This window comes from Mirounga angustirostris, unplaced genomic scaffold (genome assembly GCF_029215605.1).
Source record: "Mirounga angustirostris isolate CCGP_5_RB_7025 unplaced genomic scaffold, mMirAng1.0.hap1 SCAF_10, whole genome shotgun sequence".
Lineage (NCBI taxonomy): Eukaryota > Metazoa > Chordata > Mammalia > Carnivora > Phocidae > Mirounga > Mirounga angustirostris.
The window spans coordinates 128,899,428-128,924,373 of NW_026991718.1; the positions used below are offsets into that span (position 1 = coordinate 128,899,428).

General features: G+C 46.5%; 1 protein-coding gene across 3 annotated transcripts in view; it reads right to left on the reverse strand.

Moving 5' to 3' along the window:
- The window catches only part of ZFP64 (ZFP64 zinc finger protein), an 82,950-nt gene extending 58,585 nt beyond the window's left edge, over positions 1–24,365 (reverse strand). The window contains exons 1-5 of one of the 3 annotated variants that reach the window (XM_045885972.3): positions 23,764–24,365; positions 20,090–20,329; positions 7,537–7,698; positions 6,284–6,346; positions 2,716–2,967 (exon numbers count right to left, since the gene is read on the reverse strand). In XM_045885972.3, the coding sequence (XP_045741928.1) occupies positions 2,716–2,967; positions 6,284–6,346; positions 7,537–7,698; positions 20,090–20,329; positions 23,764–23,809 (763 nt within the window). In that variant the 5' untranslated portion in view covers positions 23,810–24,365. The remainder of the gene's footprint in view (positions 1–2,715; positions 2,968–6,283; positions 6,347–7,536; positions 7,699–20,089; positions 20,330–23,763) is intronic. The other 2 variants (XM_045885971.3, XM_045885970.3) reach the window with 2 other exon arrangements.
- Positions 24,366–24,946: the final 581 nt, after the last annotated feature.

Genomic DNA, 24,946 nt, shown 5'->3' on the forward strand with positions numbered 1-24,946 from the left:
GGAACTTGCTTTAGTAGACCACAAAAACGTTCCCAAATCTCACCACCTCTCCTCCCTTCCCGTAGCCATGGCCTCTGCCACGCGTGCCATTATGCATGGTCTCCAGACAGAGGCAGGATGACCTGCCATGTCCCTCGACAATCATGTGGCTACATTTGGCTGATGGTATCTTCAGTAGACTTGATATGAGTAATGGCTTGAAATGGGCTTGTACACTGGGGTTTGCTTGCTTGCACCTCTGTCAGCCATCGCCATGAGATGATCAAGGCTGGCTTGGCGTGCTGGTCCCAGGAGGAGGGTGACAGAAATGTGGAGAAGCGCTGGATTCCCGCCGCCAAGACCAGTGGACAGACAGCTCACAGCCAGCAGATTCTCGGACATGTGAGTCCAGCCAAGATCAGAACTGCCGAAGTGACCCCCAGCTGATCCCCAGCATGCCACCAGAAAAGGTACATCGTTGTGTCCAATGAGGTTTTGTGGGAGTATTTGTTACACTGCATTTAGTGTGACAACGGATAACTAATACAGAGATTGATATCTAGAAACAAGAGTGCTGCCATACCAGAAAATTAGAATATGTAGCATTGGCTTTGGGGACTGGACGGCAAGAAAAGACTGGAGAAGTGGCAGGGCACACTATTTAATGGCAAACATTTGGTCCCGTTGTCACCTGCAGTAAGTGAGAAGATAGAGAATATAATATACCTGTTGAATTTGGGACTTGAGCAAAGAGATTAATTCTGGGCAGAACAGTGAAAGTGCCTTACGGGCTGCATATGATGAGGTCCTATAAGGAAGAGACAAACTCACACAAGAACTGGCCATTTTCTAAATGGAATTTCGAGAGAATAGAGCAAACTGAAGATGTGCTGAGTTAGATAACATTTCTCACCTCCAACCAGCAAAGGGTTTCCAAAGTAAGACAGAAGCCGGGGGACAAAGGTCATACCCAGGGATGTGATCTCAGGGGGAGGACCGAATGAGAAATGAGGGGTGTGAATGTAGGGTTCTTCGTTAAAATCTCCGAAAGAATTAAGTTGGCGCCACGTAGGTTCTCCAGCTGGACAAGGATTCCTAGGGACGTCAAGGGATTCAGCCACAGAAGGTTATATGCCAAAAGTGCCTACAATGGGGTTCAGAGGAAAGGAGAGTCTCTGAAAGAATTGTGGGTGTGGCTTTCGGCACACAGACTCACAAAATTTTGCACACGGCTCTACCAGCAAACCTGTCATCCCCCTCGACTAAAAAGAGCCCTACTTTTGGTAGGCGGGAAGCAGGCTGAGAGAGTTTCACAAAAGTACCTTTTCCACTACTTTTTGGAAGGGGCTCAGGCAGCTGATGGGAAGGATGCTGCAGTGGGCAGAGTCAGGAGCCAGGAAGCTGAGCCGAGGCCTAATCAGGGAACATTCTCTGTCCCCAGAGTGAGGGGACCTGGGGACATGTGCCCAGAGGGATTCTAGAAACCCGTGGAGCTGTGAATGCCAAGTGCCTCCCATTCTTCTCTTTTCGAACAGCAGGGTAACTGGAAATGCCCTGGTTCCATGTCACCGCTGTACATTGGGAATGTAGGAACAGACGACTTGTCTTTTTACTTCAAAGGAACTCTAGGTCAAGAGAAGCCATATCCGGACCCAGGGGAGATCACGGGATCCTGGGTGTTTGAGCCTGATCCTGTGATGGGGTGTGACTTATGTGGGTCTTAGGAAGGCATTATTAAATCCACATGTCAGAGTTGTGCGTGACAGTGTGGTGGACTGTGGTGGTTTGCAAAAATGGTCCCAATTCTTCACCCTTCCTCCTATCTCTGGCCTTTGCCCTGTAACCTCGTGGTGACCTCCCAGCGTGGGTGAGGCCAGCCCCATCCCTGACGCCAGGCCCCACCACATAGCCTGCTTCAACCAATGGGATGCAAGCAGAGGCCTGAAATGGGCTTACCCACTGGGATGTGCTTGCTTGTACCCCTGCCACTGTCATGAGAAGGACAAACCTGGGGTAGCCCACTGTTCCAAAAGGAGGATGAGAGGCACGTGGAGCAGAGCCGGACCAGCCCCAGCTAAGGCAAGTGGACAGCCAGCTAACCCCCAGGCAGCCGATCCCCAGCCAAGGTCAGGGGACACCCAGCCTTTCCCCGCCACAGGTGATTGAGCCCAGTCAAGATCAACAGAGCGTCTAGCCAACTGGCTAGACATGAAGTATGTGAGCAGTAATTGATTATAATCTGCCACTGAGCTTTTGTAGGGCTTATTACACAGCATCACTGCATCCATAGCTAACTGATACACTTGCCAGAAGGAAACGTCCATGCTTTGTTAAGTGACCTACCTGCCGAGTTTTTCCATGAAGCTATCGCATGCTGACCTAATCTGAGTATACTTCAAAAATGACCGGAATGCAGAAACTATGCAGACATTTATTAAAAACGCACTGTTTATAGTTATCTCTCGATTTCATTTAGCTCACCTCCTCATTCAATACTTTACTAGTGACTAAGTTATAAAGTTGCCTAAAGATAGAGATGAGGTTATGAGCGCCGTGTTTTTTTTTTCCCTCATCGACCGAGAAAGGCTCTTCTGGGTGGACGCAAAGCGAACCTGCACACCGTGCAGTGAGCAGACGTCCCCCGTTCGTCTACTTGGGCCGTGACTCAGTGCTTTAAGGTGCTTTTCAGTAGCTGGTGGTGAGGAGCCCAGCGCGAGGGCAGCAGGAGGGACCTACCTGTGTGGGACCGCAGGTGGACGGTGAGCTGGCTCGAGTTGCGGCTGGCGTAGGGGCAGATCTGGCATTTGAAGGGCCGCTCGTCCGAGTGGATCCGCAGGTGCTTGTTAAGGCTGCTGCTGTCGGCCGCGGCGTAGTCACACGTCTTACACTTGTACGGCTTCACCCCCGTGTGGCAGCGCATGTGTGTCTTCAGCTTATCCTTCCGGCTGAAGCACTTGCCACAGACCTCACACTTGTGGGGCTTGTCTCCTTCAAACACACACACAGATGGCATCAGAAAACCACCCTGAAGGAGAAAGAGGCTTACTCCCCGCCCCCCCACCTTGCCTTATGATAAGAGGACTACGCGGTCACCCAAGAATATGCAGGAAACCCCAAAAGCTAGATAGAAAAATCTGCCAAGACCTGAGCTCTTGGGAGAGGGGGGAGTTTCTTCTATTTTGCCTCTTGCCATTTTCTAGTTTTTCCTACATCGAATGGGGATTCCTTATTAATTAAAAATAGAAGGCGACTCAAATGTCTCAAGGAGAGCTAAGGAAAATAAGGAACTGTTCATTGTCTCCTTCCATTCTCTCCTTTTCCCGTTTTTTTTTTTTTTTTTTTTTTTCCACAGACACACCCTAAAGCTCAGAGGCTCTAAGTTTTCGGAGAGCTCCGGGCTGAGCAGCTCAAGGCTTCCTTTCCCAGCCTGGCCTGCAGCCAGGAGTCATCCTTTGGCGGCGCGGTCCCCGCCAATGAAATGGCAGAGAGGGTCAGTGGGTCCCTTTTGCAAAGTGACGTTGCTTGCCTTTTACTTTCCTCTTTCCGCCCTTCCTGCCAGCTGTCTCCAAGACAAGGGGTGTCCGAACTGGCAGGTGAGGGCGGCTTGCCTGCAGATGGAGGAGCCCTTACCATGATGCGCTTCAGTGACACAGAAGGAACTTAAGTCCCTGGCTGATCTCGTAGGACAGAGCTGCCTACCTGCTCTAGACCACCTGCTTAGCTCCGGACAGTTATGTGAGAGACACATAAACCCCTACCGCGTGTGAGCTGGGGTGGGGGTCTTTGTCACAGCAGTTTCATCTATACTCACTCATGTACTTACTGCCCCCGAATGACTGCTGATTTTTTGATGGATAGCTCTCCAATTATTTGTGCGTGTGTGTGTGTATTTTTGGTACCAAAAAACTTCTTGGCTAACATCAATTTAAATACTTTCTGAAAGGCACGGTGCCTCTCAATGATTCTCCTTAATCCTCTCAACAACTGGGATTAGAACCCACGACTGTCTTGCTTTCTGAGCCCAAATGCAACAATGCCTCCCCATTGACTACTTTCTTGCACATAAAATAATTCCAATCATCTTGTCACATCATTAAATCTCTACAGCATGGTTTTTAAAGCTGAAGTATTTCACTGGATAAATAATTGAACCAGTTCCCTACTGGGCCACCAAAAAGAATGAAGCAGACATGTACTACTGATGTGGAAAGATGACCAATATTAAGTGGAAAACAGCAATTTGCAGTGACAATATATATAATATTAATCTAGTAATAGATGGAAAAAGTAGATTTCTGTGTGTTTTTAGGCCCAGGATAGGTATGCTAAAATTTCAGAATGAGACACTATTAAGACTGGTGACTTTGGGCTTATATTGAATAAGGAAGGGGGCTCTGAATCAGGATTTCCCCTTTTTACTTTATATATTAAATATGTCTTTTGGCTAAATCCTAAACAGCCAGGTGCTAAAATCAATTGTCAGCCAAAGCTGATCACTACCGTTGTAGAGCAAACGTCTGGGATTTAAGAATACACCTAAAAGTGTATGAAAGATTATGATTTTATTAATAAAAAATGTTAGTCAAATTTAAAAATCCACGAACAGGAATTTCTCCTGACTGTCAGCGGCTGATTAGCTCCTGTGGTCGCCGGGCTGTGTATCTGCCCCCCTGGGCAGCCGCCAGATGCTGGGGAAGAAGGATGGTTTCCGGCTAGCTCTGCGGGTGAAGAGCCCCCTAGGGCTCCTCCTGGCCATGGCCTCCTCTCCGAAAGTAACTAAGGTGAGGACACCTTGTCAACTCTCCGCCTTGATATTATTGGAGTTGCTGCAGTCACAGAGAAACCACCCTACGACCCTAAGCTGGGCTACCTGCGTGTATAAGGTGCTTCCTGAAGATCTGCAGAAACGGACTTAAGGTCACTGCTTCACTTATGTGTTTCGATTGTTTTCTTAATCCTCGTGAATAATGACAGCACTTTACTCTGGCAAGGATGAATATGCTGTGCTTGACTCGACTGACGGGATTCATGTTGAACCCACAGGGAGAGATTCATTGTTACGTCGAGAATGCTTACCAATACTTGAAACTTAATATTCTGATAATTGGAATAAATCCAAATGACGTGACACAGTGAGGTTGGTTAGAACAGGATGGTGACCCCAGTACGGCAAGGCAATCACTAGCCATGGCTGACAAATGTCAGAAATCACTGCTGGAGATTTCATCTTCCAAAGGTGGAGGCAGACTTTGGGCAATGAGTGACGCCCCCGCCAAATGTCAGTGGACCCCGACCTTATACACATTTATACACTCCGCAGTCACTCTCTCTCATTTGAATTATGAGTATCTAATACTTTGTTAAAAATAATCTAAATACAGTTCCTTCTCCATTCAGAAAATCTGGGAGACATAAAAATAATATATTAAAGAAAATTAAAATCACCAGAAATAAGTACATTTTTCTTTTCCATGCATCAATCTTTCCTCTCCTTTTACTTTTTTTTTTTTTTTAAGTAATCTCTACACCCCACCTGGGGCTTGAACCTATGACCCCAAGATCAAGAGTCACACGCTCCACCACCTGAGCCACCCAGGCGCCTCATCAATCTTTCCCTCTCCTTTTATTATTTATTTTTAAAGACTTTATTTATTTGAGAGAGAGAGAGAGAGAGAGAGCAGGAGCAGGGGGGAAGGGCAGAGGGAGAGGGAGAAGCAGACTCCCCACTGAGCAGGGAGCCCAACGTGGGGCTCGTTCCCAGGACCCTGAGATCATGACCTGAGCTGAAGGCCAATGCTTAACTGACTGAGCCACCCAAGCGCCCCTTTCCCTTTCCTTTAAAAAAAAATATTTACTAAATTTCACCTTCAAAATGGCAAAAATAACACACACACACTCTGTATCCAGTGATACAGTAGAGATACATAAAAAAAATTTACTATTCTTCACCTTTATTCTTTTATCAATCATTACAAATATACACATTTATAGGACCATCGCTTCAAAATAAGAATATGTACATTTAAATTTTAATTAATTCTGGCAGATTAATTGTCAAAATGGTTGCAGCCGTTCACACTTCCACTAGCTAAATTTGCTCATATCTGCTCCAGCACTGGATTTTATTGCTTTACACAGTTTCTGCCAAAATCATGTACAGATACAGCATCTTACTTTTACTGAATTTGTGTTTGTGACAACCAGCGAGATTCCATGTCCTATCACATGTCTGACTTGTCCAGATCCCTGGCTCCTAGCACAGAGCACATGCTCCGGGCTTATATGCCACAGAAATGTCACTTACCAGTGTGAATTTTTAAATGACGCTCCATGTCCTTCATGCCATAGGCAGTCTTGAATTGGCAACCTTAAAAAGGCAAGAAAAGATCAATTACAAAGGGAAACACAGTAACCTAAGGGTGGAGAAACCTGGCAGAAACTTCCTTAACCAAGTGATGAGCGTAAAGCCTGCAGTAAGCAGGACAGACGGGTATCACGTGCCTCCTGATACGATGCACCAAGAAGGACATACATCACGTCTGTGCTTCCTGCCCAAACTGCAGAGCCTAAATGTCATCGTGAGGAAACATGAGACAAATCCAAACTGAGGAACATTTTACAAAATAACTGGCCTGTACTTTGCAAAAATGTCTAGGTCATGAAAGACAAAAATTTAGGATTCAAGGAAACTAAAGAGACGGGAAAAGTCAAAGCAATGTGTGATCATGAATTGGATCCCAAACCAGGGGAAAATGTTTTTCTTTTGCTATTGAGAACATGAGTGAGAAGTTAATAAAATCTTAATAAGGTCAGTGGTTTGATAATAGTGTGTATAAATGCTAATTTCCTTTTTTTTTTTTTTAAAGTAAACTCTCTGCCCAACGTGGGGCTCGAACTCACGACCCCGAGACTGAGTCCCATGCTCCTCCAAATGAGCCAGCCAGGCGCCCCTAAATGTTAATTTCCTGATTTTGATGATTGTGCTGTGGTTTATAAAAGAACTTCCTTGGTTCTATCAAATATACATTGAGGTATTTAGGGGTAAAGGGACATCGGGTCTGCAACTTACTCTAAAATGGCTTTGGGGGAAGAGTATGTATATACAGAAAGAATGATAAAGCAAATACAGTATGTTAACATTTGGGAAATCCAGAAGAAGGGCATACATAAATTTTCAGACTCAGCTTTTCTGTGAGTCTGAATTTATTTCCAAATCAAAAGTTATTACTATTTTTTAAAGGAAACAACAATCTTTCTGGATGTCTTCCTAAGCCATAGTACAGAAAGAAAAATTCACAGTAACCTGGATCCTCATGAATCCCATTTGAAAGGCCCGTGTCTGTAAAAGTCTTACAGTCCACGTGCACGGTGACCAGGGACAGCGAGAGATGGATCATATGTGATGATGTAAATGCTGGGGCGGGGGGCGGCTCTGATTTTTAAGCCAGGCAGTTTAGAACACGTCTATATCCAGTTGTCAGGAATTCACGAGCTAGAGCCCTGGAATCTGTTACATGTTACATCCTCTATATAAGCAGGACACAATGCTGTCTTTACCTGGATAGCAACAGTTAAGCCTTTTCTGAGCAGGTGGTGCTGTGGGCTTTTTGGCACGGGACTTGGCAGGGAGAGAGATGACAGTGGCTGTCTGGTTTTCATTGCTTTCCGTGGGCAGATAAGTTTGATAGCCATGTTCAAAAACAAATTCTGGAGCTGAAACTAAAAGACAGGATGATTATTAGATTTCATAATATGAATACCCAACAGCTGTTCCCTTTGCCTACCTTCCTTTCTAGAGAACGAACAGGCTAAATTGCTTCCCCAGTCTCCTTTGCTGCTTAAGGGTAATCCTGTGACCCCATTCTAGTCAGTGAGACACTAGAGAACATCTTGGGGGGCTTCTGGAAAAGATTTTCTCCCTGATTAAAAAAAAAAAAAAGAGGCGGTTGAGGAAAAGCTCATTCTTGCTGTCCTTGTTGCCCATTTCCTATCTTTGCTGGAGTGAGGACGTGATGCTTAGATCTGTGGCAGCTATTCTGTAACCATAAGGGGAGAGGAAGAAACTCTGATGTTGAGCCAGAGTTCTGAAAGTATCCAAATCTAGACTTATTAAATAAACAAGAAAGGCCCCTGTCATTTATACCAGGCAAGCTTTCTACTATCTCCAGCCAAATGCATTTGGTACTTTCATAAGCTTTATCACAAAATCCTAACAAACAGCTGGAAAGAAACTGATCAAAGGAATTCTGGCCCAAACTACAAGCACTCTCTAAAAACACAAATATTCCTAAAAGAAATCCTTGTATTCTTACTGAAGTTTTCAGAGGGACAAAAAGAAAGACCAAACATCTTTATCATCTTTATCTTTATATTTATCATCATAAAAGATAAAATAGGTAGTCTCAAATTTCTTTTTCTGCTTATAGATTTTTGTGACTACTTTGTTAACTAAATTTATGGTTTTGGGTTTGGAAATGTTTTCTTCCCTTATTATATATAATTTGTGCCATGCAGATCTGGTTTCACAGGAGGAGTCAATATGAACGGGGGGGGGGGTTCTGTTCGTTGGGTGAATTTGTCAGGTTGAGAGGCCCTAACGATGACTTTGAAAGCCACGGTCATATTCTGTTTCCCAAACCTCAGGCACCGAGGCACCACTTCTGGCACTGTATTTACAGAATATCCTTACTGAAATCGGCGCAGGCCTAACACTTTGCCTCGAGCAGTAATATCCATGTCACAGGTCTGCGGTGCTAGTTATATTTTCTCTTAAAACAAACATCATCTTTCTTTGAATCTTAGATCATATAGATTGTTAGATGCACCGTTATTTTATGTACAATTAAAAAGCTGATTATTATGAAGCAATGCTTTCATATTCCTTATTTTATATTTAATGAAATTCCTTAGAAATTATGTGTTTATGCAACAAATTATTTTCAATTTCTTTGGGCATCTGTTAAGGAACCCATGCTCCTCCAAATGAGCCAGCCAGGCGCCCCTAAATGTTATTTATGTTAACAAATTATTTTCAATTTCTTTGGGCATCTGATAAGGAACCCAGGTTCCTTATCTCCCCCTCTCGAGCACCTCCGGCAATGACAACATCACTGATGTGGGTCCAAGAGCACCTGGGTTCGACCAGCATTTTCTATTGAAGTAAATGGTCTCAGGGTTTCAATTGCAACATGCACGGGGAAGTTAAGTGGCTTTTGTTTAAAGTTGGCCAGAAGATTCTGACAAATGGATGTTCTGTCTTCACGCCAAGTCCCTTGGATGCCTGGATGAACCACACCTCCCTCTTGTTGAAATGTTTCATCTACCCTGTGGGGTTTGGCTTTTGTTCCTGCTTCCACTGCTCTGCTCAGTTCTCAAAACGGGGTTCCTAGACATTAGCACTGGACCTATGGAGGAACCTGCTACAAAGGTAGATCCTCAGGCCCCGCCCCAGTGCACTGAATCGGAACCTCTGGGGTGGACCCAGCCCAGCAACCCTGTGTTCTAACAAGCCACCCAGGTTGTTCTGATATGTAATCAAGTTTGAGAACCACGGTGTACATTGTCCTTTTCCATGTACCTCATCAGTGAAACTTAACCCAACTCTGTCTAATGGAGGGAATCCTTCTTTCCCAGTTGCTGCTTTGCAAGAAGCGCAGCTGTTTCTCCAACAACCATTTGCTTCATTAATATCAAGTGGATGCCCCCGCTACTGTTTGCAAGTATTTCTAGGTACATGGTTACTTCTCATCCGTAACCACAATCATCACCCAATGTCTTGGAAGATGTTTCAACGATGAAGCTCAATACACAGAGTTCCAAAAAATGCACACCGCTCTGCCGAAGTGACAGAACGTGTTCAACGATGTTCAAGTTTGTTCACGGGCTCCCAAAGACATGTTTCTTCTTTTGGTGACTGCCTCTTGGTTGACAGCAATCTCATTGATTCTGATGTGCACTTCCATTTCAGATATGCTAAAATCTATCTTTCAATTGATATGAGTCCAGGTCTGGCCACTTACTGGGTGTGTGACCTTAGGCCAGGTACATACCTCTCTTTTTTTAAAAAAAAATTTTATTTATTTATTTTAGAGAGAGAGCAAGAGAGAAGGCACGAGTGAGTGGGGGAGGGGGAGAGAGAGAGAGAGGATCTCAAGGAGATTCCGAACTGTGCAGGGAGCCCAACGCAGGGCTTGATCTCAAGACCCTGAGACCATGACCTGAGCCGAAACCAAGAGTCAGATGCCTAACAGACTGAGCCATCCAGGTGTCCCTACATAATCTTTTTGAGCCTCACTTTCCTCACCTGGGGACTGGGGGCAATTTCTATTCCTACCTCTTAGGGCTGCTGTGAAGATTAAAAATCAGGCACATAACACGGCTGGTGCTGTCGTCATTATTCACAGACTTATCCAGCAAATATTGATGGAGCACCTGCTGCTCTAAGCACTAGAAACACATCAGTGAGCCAAAGGGACAACAATCCCTGCCTTCGTGGAGCTGACGCTCTAGCTGGGAGTGGTGCAAGCAATAGATAATTCAAACATTCGCTATATAGCTTATACAGATATAGAGCTAAATGCTATGGAGAGAAATAAAGCAGAGAAAGGGCACAGGGAGTGCTGGGGGGCATGCAATTTTAAGTAGGGTGATCCATGAAGGCCTCAGTGAGAAGGTGACCTTTTGGAATGTGGAAGCACCTAATTATTAATCGTTTCTGTTGCAGGTGGCTGGAAAACAACAGCCAACAAAGGGGCCTTGGGGCATCTGGTTACTAAGTCTTGCTGGAGCCTCTTGGCTGGCTTTGTAGAGGGTCATCCTCTCCCATCTATCTCCCACACCTGGCTTCTTTCCAGGATGCCCTGGGAACAGCAGAGCCTACAGACACCCCAGGGAAAGGCTTCAAGTGGCCTTGGTCACTGGAGGGCTGCCTCAGGCCCTTTAGGTGTGATCTGAGGTTAGAGTTGCACTCATTCCCAGATGTGTAGAGTGCCACTGACCTGAGGCCAACTCTTTGCAAGAGCTCAGAGCCTCATCTCCTCTGGCTTGGCTATTAAAGTCAAGTCCCACGTTTACTGAGATGAGCCCCCATGCCCTCCACTAGCTCACGGCCTCACACACCTGCTGCGGGCTTTGGCTTTGTTCTTTTTGCCTCCCGGGGATTTCCCTTGCTGTGCTGTGTGTCCGGGTGTGCACCCGAGAGCCTGTTTGTTGCAGTTAGTCCTGGTCTGTAGCAGGAGCCCCTAAGGTGTCCAGTGACGCAGTTATGATGCTGCTTAAAATCTAAGACTGTTAGGGGCGCCTGGGTGGCTCAGACGTTAAGCATCTGCCTTCGGCTCAGGTCATGATCCCAGGGTCCTGGGATCGAGCCCCGCATCGGGCTCCCTGCTCCGCGGGAAGCCTGCTTCTCCCTCTCCCACTCCCCCTGCTTGTGTTCCCTCTCTCGCTGCCTCTCTCTCTGTCAAATAAATAAAATCTTAAAAATAAATAAATAAAATGTAAGACTGTTATATGAATGTCACAGAGAACCAAAATCTTTCTCTCTGAGGTCGTACCCACTGGTGTCTGAACCTGCTGGGCTCATGTGGACCACTGGTGTGGCTCCTTTTCCAAAAAGCTGCCCTTCAGATAGCTGAAGACAGTTTTCACATCTTTCAGCCCATTTTGCTTCTACCTTCTTTTCTTCAATTTAAAAACTCCACTTTTTCTTTTCTTTTTAAATTAAAAACGTATATATATTTTTTAAGATTTTATTTTTAGGTCATCTCTACACCCAACGTGGAGATCAAGAGTCGCATGCTCTATCGACTGAGTCAGCCAGGCACCCCTGTATTGTTTTTTTTTTTTGAATAAAAGTAAACACTAATTGTAGAAAATTTAGGGAGTACAGATTAAATGTAGAGAAGAAAATAAAAGCTGCCCAAAGCGGCCATGGCAATATATCACATGACTATATATACCCCTTCATTATATGCTCATTATATACTGTACTTTTTCTCTAAAGCACTTATCTCTACTGTGATTAAATAATTACTTGGGAAATTATTGAATGGCCATCCTCCTCCCTTTGGTTGGATGAACCACCTGAGGACATGCCTGTCCTCTCCATCACTGTTCCCCAGCACCTAACGCAGAACTTGATAAAGGACAGGGGCTTAAAGGACATTTGTGAATTAATGACCAACCGAATGGCTAAGACATTCTTTGTATAGAGATTTTAAAAGTATAAAACTGGCATCATGGCTTAAATCATTTATAGTCTCCTTTTCTGTTAAAAAATTTTGCCATGTGAAGCTGTTTGGCACACTATCGTCCATCCAAAACACGATTTCAAATGGCTACATACTATTCCTTCATTTTGGTTGTGGCATGGCTAAATGATGTATTCCCCTGTCTTTGACACTGAGTTGGTTTCTAGGTATTATTTTTATAAATAACACCTGCCCCTAATTTTTAATTGACCTCTGGATTTTTTTGGCTACATTCCTCTAAAAGTTGAAGAATTGGTCAGAATGGTATGGTCAGTTAATTGCTTGCTGACACTTAATTATAAGATCCTTACCAAAAATCTAAATCAATTTACATTCTCCCTTTACTTTCACTAGCTCTCGCGGGCTATTTGATAGGACAAAATGAGATCAGTTTAGTGTCATGTGCATTTCCTTTATAATTGGTGAGGATGAATCCCTTTCAACATTTTTTATCCATCCCCATACCTTCTATACTGAACTCCCTGTTTATGCTATTAGCTTTTTTTCCCTATATTGAATTTCACTTTTTTTCTCATTGACTTGTACATGAACATTACAGATGAAGGATATTACTACATTGTCATGTATTCAAATCTATTGCTCTTTTCTTCCTGTGTTGTCCGGGCCTACGATTCACATTTAGGGTTCTGGATCCAACTGCAAACTCAGAATTCATCTCCTGAGAGAAAAGGGTTTTCACCCACGGGGTGCACAGAGACCGCACCAGCCAAGAACCCCTGGGTGAGCCCTCCTCCAGGCTCCCATCCCTGATTCCACCCCCTCTCTCTGCCGCAGCTGATTGGCCCAGCAGCAGATACCTGACAGGAGCCGAGCCAATCAGATCCGCCTGCTCTGAAGCTAGGAATTGGGACTAAGATACTGCGGTTTGGTGTGAGCTTTCCTCTGGGGCGGGGTGGGAGACAGCCTTAATCAGGTGGGGCAATCAGGTGGACAAGCTTCTTGGGATCTGGGGATCTCTTTATAACGCAGATTCGATTCAGTTCTTTAAACCAAGCTCTCACTGGCCTGCTTAAATTCCGGACCCTGCTCAGAGCCATGGACATGTTACCCCGAGGGGACGGGGGTCTGGGTATCTGCACGGTTCACTGGAGCTTCGGGGGGTTCTGAGGCAAAAACAAGTCTGAGAAACACTGTCATGAGGACTCTTCCACGGGGTGGTCAAGAGCGCAGATTCTGCAGCCAGTTAGCTTGGATTTGCCACTTTCTGGCTCTGTCATCTTGGACAAGCTTTTTACCCTTTTGTGCCTCAGTTATTGGTAAAATGGGGATAATAATTCTTAGTACCTGATTTGTGGTTCATATGGAGTGCTTAGAAAAGAGACGGCAAATAAGCACTACATCAGAATCGGCTGTTATTATTGTCAGATCCTCCTAGCAAACCATTAGTTTGTCTTACTAAATTGCTCACCTGCTCAACAACCTTCAAAGGCTCCCCAGCTCCTTCAGAATGAAGGCCAGAGCTGAAGCATGGCTCCTACCACATATACTCTTTGTCATTTTTGTCATCTCTAGCCACTGTTACCAGATCTTGCCTTGAGCTTCCCCACTTCTCAACCACCATTAGGAAATGTCCCCTTCCCACCGTCTTCCTCCCAAAGGCCAGGGAGTCTTTCAAGGCCTATTATACCTTTGATCTCACTCACAGTTTTCCCTCTGGGACCAATCTACTCCACTAACTCTCTGCACAAGACTATGCTTGTCACAGACGGGTGGGCTTGTATGTCTTACTGCTAAATTCTCCCCCATGGGCTCGGAATTCTCCCAGGGCGAGCATCTCCACTATCTCGGCTCCAGCATCTGGCACACAACAGTCCCAACGCTGCCCTCGCTGGACCCTCCTGATGGGTCAGACACCATGCCACAGGCCACATGCACACTCATTTAATGCTCACAGCTGCCCTTTCCATTAACTGGTGTACTGAATGCCTATGGTGTCCCAGGCCAGGTGCGGGGGAGTGGGGGGTGCAGGAAAACAAGACGGATTAGGTCCCTCCTGGCAGGGAGATTTACAATCCAGTAAACTAGAAATTAAACCATTCGTTTGGGGCCCACAGGCCAAACTAAGCCTTCAGATTCTCTTTCAAGGTTTTCAAAATCAGCTAGGTGGGCTGGGTCTTCCCCATGTCAACGTCCTCTGGCCAGAGACCACCAGGGACACGGCTGTGGCTGAAGTTTGTCACTCAGTGCGCAAGGGAAACCTCAAACCACGGGAGTCATGGGGTAACTCAGTAACAGGGCTGCTACGAAGGACTCATTCCTGGTTGGGGGCTCACGTTAGGTGAGCTGCGGGGAGGCTGGAGGAAGCCTACCTGGGAGCTGTCAGGAAGTGGGGAAAAGCCTAGGGTTTGGTATCAAGAATCCTGAGCAGAGAAGGCTCATCTGGCGTAGGCAAAGAAGCAACTGCCCCTGACATTAGTAGGGGAGGGGATGTTTGGTATCTTGTGCCTTAGGGAAGGGAGGGGTCTTGTTTGGTCTTGTTCCACCACAGTGCCAGAGTGGCCCAGCTCATGCTGATGTTCTGTGAACTGTTTATGTTCACCAGGAGAACAGCACAGCCTACCTGTGAGAGCCAGCCCGGCTCCTAGTCCCACCAAGACGTAGCTACTGATGGTTCCTGGCTGTCGGGCTGCTTTCCTTTCCCAGCTGGTTGTCCACAGGTCCTCCCACTCCCCATCGTGGCGTATCTGTTGCTGCCTGGTCTCTGATAGCACCTGAATCCACTTCTCTAGCGAACTAAAGATTGCGTGCCACCAAATTACTAGTTAATTACAACTGAGATAAATAAGTGCTGGTTGGGAAGTGGTAAAACACCTAACCTGCAGGCGGAGGTGGGGGGCGCGGAGAAATCATGGCTAGCTTCTCGGTGGAGGTGACTTCTAGCCTGGGTCCAAAAGAGTGGGAATTAGCCAGAAGGGGAGAGAAAGACCCTTCTAGGTCAAGAGATCAATTCAACTACTATTGGTTGGGGGCTTGTCATGAGCCAGGTTCTGCACCAACATTTTCCATGAGCTGTCTCCTTTCGTTTACACAGCCCCCTGATTTGGTAAGTCAGGAGAGCGAACCCTGACAGCTCTAAGTGCCTGGCATTTAGGAGCCCTGGCTAGAACCCTCTGAGGTGAGTACTGTCCTGTTACAGTTGGGGCAACAGACACTGAGATCCTGTTACGTGCCCAAGGTTACCTGGTCAGCAAGTGCTGCCGCTGGGAATTGAGCTCAGGCAACCTGGCCCAGACCCTTTAACTACCAAGCCCTGTGGTCTTTCTCTTTATTCTTGTCGCCACTTGAAAAATGAGACACCAGGAGCTCTTGTAACTGGCCACGGTCATGAGGCTCCTAAGTCCCTATGTGGCCAAGATGCCTCAACTCAGGGGCCTAACTCCTAAACCCCAAGATTTTCAGAACTTAGAAAATGCAAGTGGGATGCTAATTGTTTCCACCAGCATCAACATCGAATGTTACCGCACCTGTAGGAAAGTTCTTAAACCAAATGCCAAACAAAAGGCAGCTTTCAAAGCTAGCAGGCAGAGAATACATTTTACTTTACATCCAACTGTTATTGGACAGAGAAGGGACAGAGATGAGCTGAGTGAGGAAGGGTCTGGCTTTAATCACGGCCTGAGAGGCACAAACAAGTTTGCGCAATGTCTGGGTGAGAATATCTGGAGAAATCTGCCCGAGTCGGGGGTCAGACTCTGTCTGGCCTTGGGCAGTGAGTGACTCTCCACAGTGGCTGGGACCTGGAATCCCCCAGGAGCTTGTTAGAAATACAGATGCCTGAGCCTCAGCCCCAGAGCTTCGAATTCAGGAGGCGGAGCCCGGGCACCAGTAGCTTCAACAAGCTCCCCGGGGATTTGGGTCCACAGGTGGCCAGGGAACAGCCACTAAGTGGAGCATAGGAGCCCGTGCAGGTGGGGAGCTGGGCCCAGAAAACCAAATGAAACAGTGTAAAGGAGGGGAAAAAAGCAGGCTTCTGTTTGTTTTGTGGCAGAGAAGCCAGAACGATGAGGAAGAGCCGCTGAGTCAGCCAGAGACGGAACATACTGCAAATCTTGCCACCTGTTCATTAATCTCGACGTTAATAAAAGCAGTTGTTTACTGAGCCCAATTATTCTATCCTAGACCATTTATGTGGATTATTACAGAGTCCTCCAATAACACAATGATTACTAGGTAATAGGCACCTAATTCTATTACCTAATAGTATTAGGTGCCACTCGAACCCCTTTTTACAGATGAGAACTATTAAGGAGAGAGCAGAGGGCGACTTGCCTGCAGTCTCGGGCTGGTGGGTGGCAGACAGGGATGCAAGCCCAGCCGTCTGTCTCTGGAACGTGTAGCTCCCCGCAGCACCGTGCGGTGGGTGCCACCGTGAGCTGGGCGCACCGAGGTCTCCAGGCTCAGCCTGAGCGTACAGGGCGGCCAGCAAACCCCAGGCATGCCCCCCAGTGAGTGGTCCCAGGGCAGTGGAAATGCCAAGGGGAGGGTGAGCATCTCTGAGCAAAGAACTAGGACAGAAGAAGCAGCAGGTATGTGGGTGTGGGGTCAGCTTTACCGATGGATGGGAGATTGGGGCAGCCGCTCACTCCCTCAACAAAGACCGGTGCTGGGGATCTAGTGATGGACAGGAGGGGTGCAGGCCCTGGCCTCGTGGTGCTTACAGCTCAGGGATGGTTTAATGACCGGGACCTGACCTGGGCCAGGGGAACAGTGTGTGTGTGGTGTCAGGGAAGGGGTCTCTGAGGAGATGCCTTTAAGCTCAGCTCGGACGTATGCCTAAGAGTCAGTTCCAGGCAGATGGTACAAACACATACTCAGGTTCTGAGGCAAAGAAACGTGGCTCATTTGGAAAAGAGAGGACTTCATCTTGGCTGTTGCCATACAGAGTGAAGGGGAGTGTCCTGAGATGAAACAAGGTCCTCTGTTGGGAAAAGTATTTCAGGCAGAGGGAACAGCACAAGCAAAACCTCAGAACCTGGAAAGGTGCAATGGCCAAAAATAAAGTGTGGGCCTTGAAGCCTCTGACGTTTTATAGGTTTCACACCCAGTGTGCGGAGTTACTGGGAGTTTGATTTTGAGGATGGTGAAGAGGGAGAAGACCACTAGCGTAAAGGCCAAAATGCCCAAGTCCCAGGACTGTCTTGAACTCGTGGTGGCCCATTGGCTGTGTCTTCTCCCCATCTGCAGCTTCCCTTTGTCCAGTGGGAAAATAAGGAGGTTGTACCCAGGCCCACTGCTAAGGCGGTTTTTAGTTTTAACACTTTCTTGGGGACTTCCTCTGGGATGATAATTAAGATAAACTCAGAAGAAAGTGGGAGAACCTCAAGGTGCTTTTTCTAAGGCTTTGTGAGGGGCTCAGGTAATTTTATTTCAGTGTTTTAAAAACTCAGCAGACACATTATTTTGGATGCATTAAGGAGACAACCCCAAAACTTTGCTTACTGCTAAAAAAAATTCAAACATCACACCAATACAAAATCACGGAGGTGAAAGTCGGTGCCCCCCCTTCAGATGTTCTTTCCATCCCTCAGCTCTAGGTTAACTATCTGCTAAACACTGTTGGAGAAAAGTCTAGAAAAAGCCTATGGGCTCAGTCAGGCTTATTGATGTATTTCATTTGGCTGACAAAGTTTTAAAATTTGGGAAATTTCACGTTTTTCAGCTTCTCTGAAAAACCTAATTATCTAACTGACCGGATCCAAAGGGCAGCTGTCCCTTCGGATGAGTCATGTATACTTACTCTACTTAACCACAGTCTCCACCAGTCCCCATACTCTACTTAACCAAGTCCCCACGAGTCCCCATTACCTTACGCATAGCTTGCTTCTTTCATTAACATCACCTGCCTCATTCCTGTTCTAGAAGCTTGCCTTGAATATAATACTATGTAAGCATGCACATGTGTGTTTTTTTTACACTTCCCGAGAACCTTTCTGTGCCTCTACAAAGCTGTAGCTCCCCTTTTCAAGGTTAAGTCATATTTCATTGTCTGAATCTCTGATGTTTATTTATCTAATTTTCTCTTGATGTATACATACAAAGATTCCACTTTCTTTATAGCATATACTGTAAACGAGTACTCTTATACATCTGTTTATAAAATTTTACGGGATAAAAAGATAAGTGGACTTAGGGATAAAAAGATAAGTGGACTTACTACTAGGTAAATGTGTTTATGTACATTTTAAGATTTGAAAGATTTTAAATTTAAGATGTTAAATTTAAAAGATACCACAAAATTGCCCAGGTTATATGAATTTACATCCCCAGAAAATGAAAGCAGTATCCTGTCCCAGGCCTTCTTCTCACTTGCATTAATTTAATTACTAAGGTGATGGAGCATCCTTCTATGTTCCATGGTCTCTTGTATATCATCTGTTGCCCTTTGCTGACTTTTTCATTTGGTTCTTTTTCTCTACCTTTATTGATTTTTAGGAGTTCTTTAGCCTTGGTCATCTGTGCTGCAGTTTTGTTTTTTTTTTTCCCCAGTTGTTGGTCTTCAGTTTTATACATTGTTTTTACTTTGGGAAATTTGTAACTTTATTTGTAGCCACATACACGATGCTTTTTCTTTTGCCAGAGGGGGCCAGCCTGTCTTCTTTGGTAGGCACAGTATTGGTATATATATTATATATATTTTATTATTATATTTATAATGATATATATATTATACATATAATTATTTTTTTAAAGACTTCATTTTTAAATAATCTCTACACCCAATGTGGGGCTCGAACTCACAACCCCAAGATCAAGAGTCACATATTCTATCAACTGAGTCAGCCAGGAGCCCTATATATATATATATATATTTTTTTTTTTTTTTTTAAAGATTTTATTTATTTATTGGACAGAGAGAGAGACAGCTAGAGAGGGAAAACAAGCAGGGGGAGTGGGAGAGGGAGAAGCAGGCTTCCTGCTGAGCAGGGAGCCCGATGCGGGGCTCGATCCCAGGACCCTGGTATCATGACCTGAGCCGAAGGCAGGCGCTTAACGAGTGAGCTATCCAGGTGCCCCAAGCCCCATGTATTTTAATTTAAAAATCTGAATGCCTTTAGCTAAGGAATACATAGTCTGTTTCTCAGTCTGGATGTCTGGAGTGAGATAGTGTCTGCACTATCTATTTCATAAATGGGTGACTTCACATTTTTAAAGTTGTCTGTCTAGTCCCTTGAGACAGATCACAGGTGTAAGTATAGGTACATGTTAGTGTGAGTACGTGTCTGTGTGTGTATATTTACTCTAGAACTTTTATGGTTTCACTGTGCACATTTAAATTCTGGATCCATCTGCAATTTCTTTTTGGTGGGGTAAGTGAAAACAACCAAGAATTAGGATGAACTTTTCTATTTTCCTAGCTGGCAGCGGGGGGCAGGGTGGTGGGGAGGCATCAAAGCCCATTGGTAAATTAAAAAACAAAAACAAAAACAAAAACAAAATCAACCCCATGTTTTTGGTCCCTTTATAAAAATAATACAAATTCTGGGATCATACCCATACTCCCACCACCCAAAACAACTACTTTTTTTTTTCATGCAATGTATTTCCTGCAAGTATTTTTTTTCCCCTTAGTATATACAGGTTTTTGTTTTAGAAATCTGCTTTTTGTCTGTTTTAACATGTGAGAACATCTTTAACTGCTAACAGTTAATGTTTCTACCCAGCAGTTCTCGAACCTGGCTGGGCAGCTGGCTTCCCAGTGGAGCTTGTTAAAAATAATGAATCAGCAACCCTACAGGGTGGACCCTGGGAATCGATATTTTTAATAAGTTCCACGGAGGTGTTTGGGACATAACCAGGCCAACTCTAACAGTAGCCCGCCCCCCCCCCCCCGCCGGCTGTACCTGTGATCGTCTGGGTCTCGGAGGTGATGGTTCTGGTGGTGGTCTGAGCTTGGGTGGCAGGCACTGTTTCTTCAGATACAAACTGGACCGTGCTGGGGGCTGCCCCGGATGTGCTGGTCAGCTGGCAGCCACTTTGCTTGTGAGCCACAAAGGCATCCAGGTTATTAAACTGCTGCTTGCAGATGCCACAGATGTGGATGTCTGGAGTGAGCTCAACCAGCACCGTTGTGCCACCTGGAACTCCATGGGACAAAGGGAAAGCCATAGGTTAATTAATTAATTTCAAAGAGCTTGAAATCACAGCACAAACCCAGATTCATGGTAGAAAAAAGGACATAGTGGCAGAGACGGCTGGTGGCTGGACCGATGTCCATTCTACTCCCCTCTTCTCCCTGAGCAGCAATGTTTCCAGACCCCAGGGATTGCTGCCCGAAGGGGCACTACTGGTATTTTATGCAAGAAAGTTCTTTGAGGGGCGCCTGGGTGGCTTAGTCGTTAAGCATCTACCTTCAGCTCAGGTCATGATCCCAGGGTCCTGGGATCGAGCCCCACATCGGGCTCCTTGCTCAGCGGGGAGCCTGCTTTTCCCTCTGCCTGCCACTCCCCCTGCTTGTGCATGTGCTCTCTCTCTCTCTGACAAATAAATAAATAAAATCTTTAAAAAAAAAAAAAGAAACTTCTTTGATGTGCAGGGCTGCTTGCACTTTGAAGGACCAGTAGCCATGTCCTATCCCAACGAAAGGTAGTTTTACTCCCCAGTCATTATGAAAACCAATCCCTCCTCTTTTATACTCCCCCTCCCCCAACTCTGCCATGAGAACTGCTAAATAATCTTGGTTCCTTACATGCATGAGAACTTCTGGGAAGTTTGGCTTTCATGATAAAAAGGGATAAGACATGACTGGCACTGGTTCCCTCTTCTTTTGGCTTTGAACGCAGATGTGATGCCAGGAGCTTCTGCAACCATATTGTTATTATGAGGAAAATGCTAAGATCCCTACATCTGCTGATCTCTACTTCTTTGATTCCCTGAATCAACTAATTCATGACTTCTCATTAGGCTGGTATAGTTCAGTTTGTTACCTGTAGCTAAAATTCATTCCTAACTGATAGGGACATTGTCTTTCAATAGTAACGATGCCAAGAGTTAATACTGTGTTAACATTTGCAAAGAACTTACCACAATATCTGGCACTATTTTAGAAAGTGCTATGTAAATGTTGGTTAAATGAAGAAATACAATCAATTAATGTCTCTAATATGACTACCTTAATTTTTATTTTTAAAATTTTCTTTGTCTTATTATAAGGAAACTCATGTTTATAACAGAAAATTTGGAAGAGAAGAAGCAGGGGGAAAATCACTCACAATCTTTCCACCTATGTGTACCATGAACATTACAAAATATTTTCTTCCATTTATTTTCTTTATGCTTAAAAATTAAGATCATAATGTACTGTAAAATTAGTCTTTTCCCCACATAACATTGCATAAGCATTGTGGCTAGATCACTAAAATTTTTGTAAGTATAATTATGTAAAGGGTGCCTGCGTGACTCAGTAGGTTAAGCACCCGACTCTTGGTTTCAGCTCAGATCATGATGTCATGGGTGGTGGGATGGAGCCCTGCGGCAGGCTCCGTGCTCAGTGGGGAGTCTGCTTGAGATTCTCTCCCTCGGCCCCTCTCCCCACTCTCTCTCTCTCTTCTCTCAAATAAATCAATCTTTAAAAATATATATAATTATCTAATAATACACTATTCTATGTTATCTATGCATCATTATCTCAGTACTTATAAAGTCTTTATATTATTTCTAATTTTCCTCAAATCTAAATCATGAGAACTACCTTTGTGCATATATGGTTGGTATATATGAATCATAACTTTCTGAAAATTTATAAATATTTATATTATGTTCAATTTTCCCCAAGTCAAGCTAAGACAAAAAAATCTCTGTGTGGAAATACAATTTGGTTGACTTGCTAAGGAGAGCTAGCGTGGGCTGTTGTAATGCTTTATAAGCCGTTCTGCAGAGCGCCCTGTGCACTTAAGTACATCGAAATCAGTGGATGGAAGGAATGAAGCTTTTCCTATTCCTCTGGAACACTACCTCCCTGCAGCTGAGGTGCCCATGAGACTAACAGGAAAACAAGGAACCGGAAGATGAGGTGACTGGCATTGATGAGGATTCCTTAACGATCCAACAAGAATGATACCCCGCATGAAAGGGTTTTAATGACAGTGTCTCCCGTATGTGGCAAGCGCATACGCAATGACCTAGTCTTTCCTTAGAATCCCGACACTACAATTTAGGAACAGTGACTTGGGCTTGGTCTCTCGCATCTGTAAAATGGGTAGAAATTTCTGTTCCATAGGACGGTTAAGAGGATTAAGTAAGATGGTGCTTGTAAAAAGGGCCAGCACAAGGGGTCTCCATGCCCTGGCAGGACACCTGGTGGGGTTATTACTGAGAAACCCTATTTGAATGCGACAGTATCCCCCTCTGAAAATTTGGAATGATAAAATATCCCTAACCTCCTGCATTTGTAGTGCGAATTAATAGACCAAACAGAAAACACTGGGTACAGATATGAGCTCAACAGCAACAAGAAAGAATTCCTTTATCTTCACTATGTTCTCCAAACCTGTAACGGCATCAGAACAATTGGTGTGTGTGTGTGTGTGTGTGTGTGTGTGTGTGTGAAACATGGACATAGCTGAGCCCCACTTCGGAGATACTGAGTCCTAACGGAGGTAGGGTGCAGGAGGGGCTGGTGTTTTGAGAAATCTGCGCTTTTCACAAGTTATGCAAGGAATACCCAGCCAAGTTTGGGAGGCAATGTCTCCACAGCAGCTAACAAGCTAAGCGCTTACTACGTGCTAGGCGTCTGCAAACCCCTGTGCCACGGGGTCGTTTTCAAACTGTGTGTAACCGAACCGCTCAGCGTCTGGCCACAGATCCCCTCCCCCACGTCCCCCATCTAATGGGTGGGGCCCAAGGAGCTTTTTTCTCTTTTTAAATAAGCGCTCGCGCTCCCAGGTGGCTGGTTTGCGCTCAGTCTCTGGACCACACTTTGGGAAACAATGCAGCGGGTGAAATCAGGTACTTGAATAAGGCTGCTGTCCTCATCAGGAAAATTAAAATGAATCCCAAACTCAAAGAAAGCGACCACCGCCCCATTCCCCATTCAGATCTCCACCTTTAATGTGTAAAAGGCTTTCCAGTGCGCCGGCAAGCCCAGCCCGCCAGACCTCATGCAACCCTCGGATCCCCAGACTTCAAGGATTTTGAGCCACCGAGGCAGAAGTTTTCCCATCAGCGTAATCGCAGTTACCCCCAAATCCCCCCAAACTCCGCCTGGGGGGGGCGGGGAATGCCCCGGGGGGTGGCGATTGTCTGAACCGCACGCCCTCCCCCACCGTTCCCTTACAAGGGGTCTTGCGAGGCTGGAGAGCGCCCCCCGCCTTGCATTGGGTTGCGTGCCCCCATCCTAAGCCCACTCCGGCGCCCCCTTCACGGCGCGCCCGCCGCGGTACCCGAGACGCCGGCTCGGGGCCGTCACCCCGATTTCGGGGCCCCGGGCCTGCTCGCTGCGTCGCAGACGTGCTTGGGCCCGGGCCCCGGAGCGCGCACTGGGCCCCGGAGCGCGCACTGCGCCCGGAAAAGCACTTACTTTGCACCGAGCCCGGGAAGCTCTCGCCCTCGCTGCTCGCGTTCATGGCCACAGACTGGGAGGTCCCCCGCCGGCCGGGGTGCCAGGGTGGGGGGCGCTGATCTACATGGTGCAAGGACTTTTCCTTTTATTTTTCCACACCCCCCAGCCTTCCTTCTTTCAACTCCGCCAGGCGGGGAGGACGGATGTAAAGCAAGCTCCACTTCCGCTGCCTAGAGGGCGCTGGCCGGGCCCGGCCGCCCCAGCCTGGCTTTGCATCAGCGGCTCCCCGGGGAAGCAGCGGGCCAATCCCGATGCCCGGGCCACGCGGCCCGGGACCGCGGGATCAGCCGGGATCTGGACCGCGCACAAACGTCCCGGCGGGTTGGGCAACGGCTGGCGGCTCGGGATGCGCCCCCACCTCCGGCCGCTGCAGCCGGCGTCCCGCCCGCACCCCTGCGGTCGTGGCCGACGCGTTTGGCCCCCCCGGCTCGGGCGCCTTTGCACCTGCCGCCCTGGGCGTCTGGTCCCCAAGGCGTCGCTCCCGGGTCGCCGGGATGCTCTGCGGAGGGGACCGCGTCGAGCTGCGGTTGGGGGGTGGGTGTGCCGGGCGCCGCGGGCTTGGGAGAAACCCCAGCTGAGCATCAGTGGCGGGCAAATCAGCAGAGCGCTGGGCGGGTCCCCTGCCCAGCTTGTGAAATAAAGAGGACAGTGATCACGTGGATCCTAAGAGCAACAACTAGGATCAATCGCCAAAGGCGCCCTGCTCCAGGGTTCTGCCCACTTTATCGTGCACTGTCACCTGGAGGGCTCGCTAGAACACAGACTGCTGGGTCCGTCCCAGAGTTTCTGACTCAGTAGGTCTGGGGCGAGGCCCGAGAACGAGCATTTCCAAGTTTCCAGCAGTTGAAGTCCCAGTGATGACTGACACGGTCCTCTCTGATCTGTGTCCGCTTGGCCGACCCCATCTCCTACAACTCTCTCCTTTACTCAGACTTCAGCGCCAAGCGCTCTCCTGCCTCAAGTCTCCTACGCTGCTGTTCCTTCTGTATCCACCTGCCACGCTCCCTACTATCTTTGGGTCTTGATTCAAACTCCCATTCTTGGAGAGGCCAGTCTTGGCTAGCCCATTTTAATATTGACGCTCCCTCTTCCCCCACCCAACCGCTCCCTGTCTCTCTCTGGTCTGCCTTTTCTTTCTTCT